The sequence below is a fragment of the Prosopis cineraria genome, unplaced genomic scaffold (genome assembly GCF_029017545.1).
Source record: "Prosopis cineraria cultivar Desert tree isolate PC_DT_omini unplaced genomic scaffold, ASM2901754v1 PC12, whole genome shotgun sequence".
In the NCBI taxonomy this organism is placed as follows: domain Eukaryota; kingdom Viridiplantae; phylum Streptophyta; class Magnoliopsida; order Fabales; family Fabaceae; genus Prosopis; species Prosopis cineraria.
The window spans coordinates 39,425,478-39,428,674 of NW_026555343.1; the positions used below are offsets into that span (position 1 = coordinate 39,425,478).

The window sequence follows — 3,197 nt, forward strand, 5'->3', positions numbered from 1 at the left end:
TTTCTTGCATGACTATCAAATTAAATTAAATTTGAGCGCCATCAAATCTAATTAAAAGTAATTTTTAAAAAAAAAATTCCTACATTTACATCAACTTAAACTTAAAACCTTGCAGGTAAAGGGTCATAGCCCCTTCTAAAGTTCCATTAGGACCAACGCCTCTGGCTAGCTTCTTAGAAATTCTGTTATAACTCAAACTTTTTTTGTATTGAAAATGACAACCTGTTTACTTGATATATATATATATATATATATAATGTAAGCCTTTAGTTAATTTATTTTTGACAAAAAACCCTTTTATACGACAAAACTGTATTTTAGTTTTACAGGAATAAAATAACAACGAATTGACAGGAAACTTTTAAACATTAAACTGTGACAGTCTGACAGATGTCTCAAACACTGTACACAGAGGGCAAAACAATGAACAAGTTGCATTACATTTGTCAAGAGCTATACATTTTACTATATTTTATATTGATTTATTTTTCTCAAAACTAACCAAATTCAAACGAGAAGGAAGCCGTGCCTTAATATAGAATGTACCAAAGTCCACCGAAATGATGAGTGATTCAGACTTGTTCCAGATAATTTGTGACCACACGCCATCCTCCAAATGAAATAGCAGTGAGAGACAATCCGACCAATCAGGTTTATTTTGATTTGCCGCTTGATCTCATGGTTCTGTCCATTTCAGACATACCAGAAATACCACTAATCTACAACGTATTATTTTCCAGCACTCACTGATTTCCAGAAACGATAACAATACGTAGGCCTAATTAAGAATGTTCACCCATCAGCTTCTGGAGCAGTCACAACAGAAAAGCAATAGATCTGAAATCCAGATTTTATCAAATTTGTTTCTCTCAGAGCTACAAAACGCTCAACAAAGATAGTCTACAACAATAAGCAAAATACAACATAGAGCAGCATCCAGAATGCCAAGAGAACTCAAAAACTTGAAGCTACTATAATTAGACATTACAGTACCTAAGTAGATTGATAATCAAGAGCAAAATTGGAATGTCTAATCAATGTTTTGGAGCCTTGCTCAGCAAATACTTCTTCAATACATCCATGACTGACCCATAGTCTGCCTTCACTTGCACTGGTGGATTAGCAAATCGGCAAGCCATGTCCTTAATGGATTTGGAATGATAATCAATTTTTGACTGGGTAAACTTCAATCCATGAGCAGTGCTCACAACAACAGTCCGATCTGTAGGCTTTATGACCCCACTGTTTCTCAGTTTAAACAGTGCACTTAAAGCAACCCCAGTATGGGGGCAGATGAACATGCCAGTGGAGTCTGCTTGAGCCATGGCATCCATTAATTCTTCCTCAGTTGCTTCCTCAACAATCCCATCTGAATTCTTCAAAGCAAAAACAGCTCTGTCTATTGAGACAGGATCACCAATTTGTATGGCAGATGCAAAGGTACTGCTAGCTCTTATGGGTTTAAATTCTTTCCAACCAGACTTGAAGTACAAATACAGGGGATTCGCATTTGCTGCTTGAGCACAAACAAGCCTTGGAATCCTATCAACAAGTCCCAAGTCCTTACACATTCGAAAACCCTTGTAAAATGCATATATATTTCCCAGATTTCCCCCTGGTACTATGACCCAATCAGGGACTTCCCAATCAAACTGCTGCAAAATCTCAATAGCTGCAGTCTTCTGCCCCTCTAGTCTTAGGCTGTTCAAAGAATTAGCCAAATATATAGGCAACTCGGCTGTGACTTCCCGAATCAACTGCATGCATCCGTCAAAATCAGTATCAATGCTCAACACAAACGCACCATTTGCAATTGGCTGGACCAATTGAGCAATAGAAATCCGATTTGCAGGCAAGAACACAATTGATGGGATTCCCGCAGAAGCACAATAAGCAGACAAAGCAGCGGAAGTGTCACCTGTAGAAGCACAACCAACACCCACAACAGGTCGATTCATTTTTCGCAATCTATTGACCTGGCTCACCAATACAGTCATGCCCAGATCTTTGAAGCTACCAGTATGACTAATCCCACAGTGCTTCACCCACAAATCGTTCATGCCCAGAAACTGTTTGCCAAAACGCTCAGCCCAGAACAGATTTGAATTCCCTTCAAACGCACTCACAATATCGTCACTATCGATCTCAGGTAACACCCATTCCTTCTTGCTCCAGACGCCCGACCCATAAGGCCACGTGGTCTTACCCACCCGAGAATCAAAAAGGTTGCGCCAATACTCACCGTCATATTTCTTCAAAGCTTCCATATCGTGCTGGACGTCGAGAAGCCCACCAGACTGGGACCGATACACGATCTCGTCGAGAGAGTAGAACTCGGTGGACGAAGGGTCCGCCTTAAAAGGAACATACTTGGCGGAAAATCGATGGTGGCCGGCAACATTGATGCGGCGAGCCTCGTCGCGAATGTTCTCGTCGGCGGGGCGACGCGGTTTCGAAGCAGAGGACACAGAGTTGTTCTGGGTAATTGGCGATCCGGGTTGAGATTGAGCTTTGATGCTGAGATGATTAGGTAAGGCGTTGTATTTGGGTGGTGGGTATGGAACGGAGGGTTTGCATTTGAAGGTGAAAGGAGAACCCTGAAACAGAGAAGAGGAAGCCATGAGGGAGATACAGTGGGCTCGAGAATGAGTCACTTTCGTATTGGCTGTTTAGCAAAGAAACGCGCAGACGATGAAAAATGCGAGAGGCACCTTTAAAAGGCAGATTGGCAAACAACCGCCGAAGCATGATAAATGGACAAACTTTATACGCTAGCATTACTTGCTCTGCTTTTGTTATGTTATTATAAACCAAACCAAAAGCACCAATAATAAACTAATTAATAAATGCTAGTTCAAATTTGGGTGACTATATTTGGGAGAGTTATTTTTAATTCCACTTGATAATGGTCAAAATTTAATCTAATTGAACATTATATAAAAAAATAAAAAATAAACCCAGCCAAAAAAAAGAGTGAATGAAACAAAAAGGTTAACTTTAAATAAATTTGACTTAATTTCAAACAAAAACAAAAGAAAATACATTTTTAAATACATGTTTAAATTGTAATATTAAAATTTAATATAGGGTTAAAGGGTAAAAATACTTTAAAAAATTTTTTATTATGAGCATCTAGCATTTTAAAATTTTTTTAAAGCCATATCACCTCAAAACTTAAAAAAAAAAAAAAGAGTAAT

General features: G+C 38.7%; 1 protein-coding gene across 1 annotated transcript; it reads right to left on the reverse strand.

Annotated features, from left to right (window-relative positions):
• Positions 1-832: 832 nt before the first annotated feature.
• Positions 833-2,732, reverse strand: LOC129288476 (threonine synthase, chloroplastic-like). Its single transcript, XM_054925071.1, has one exon. It carries the CDS (start codon positions 2,619-2,621, stop codon positions 1,035-1,037), a length of 1,587 nt encoding a protein of 528 aa, XP_054781046.1. The 5' UTR covers positions 2,622-2,732; the 3' UTR covers positions 833-1,034.
• Positions 2,733-3,197: the final 465 nt, after the last annotated feature.

What these genes read in the sequence shown, in the direction of transcription:
- LOC129288476 (XM_054925071.1), bottom strand. Translation starts at nt 2,621, where the DNA reads ATGGCTTCCTCTTCTCTGTTTCAGGGTTCTCCTTTCACCTTCAAATGC.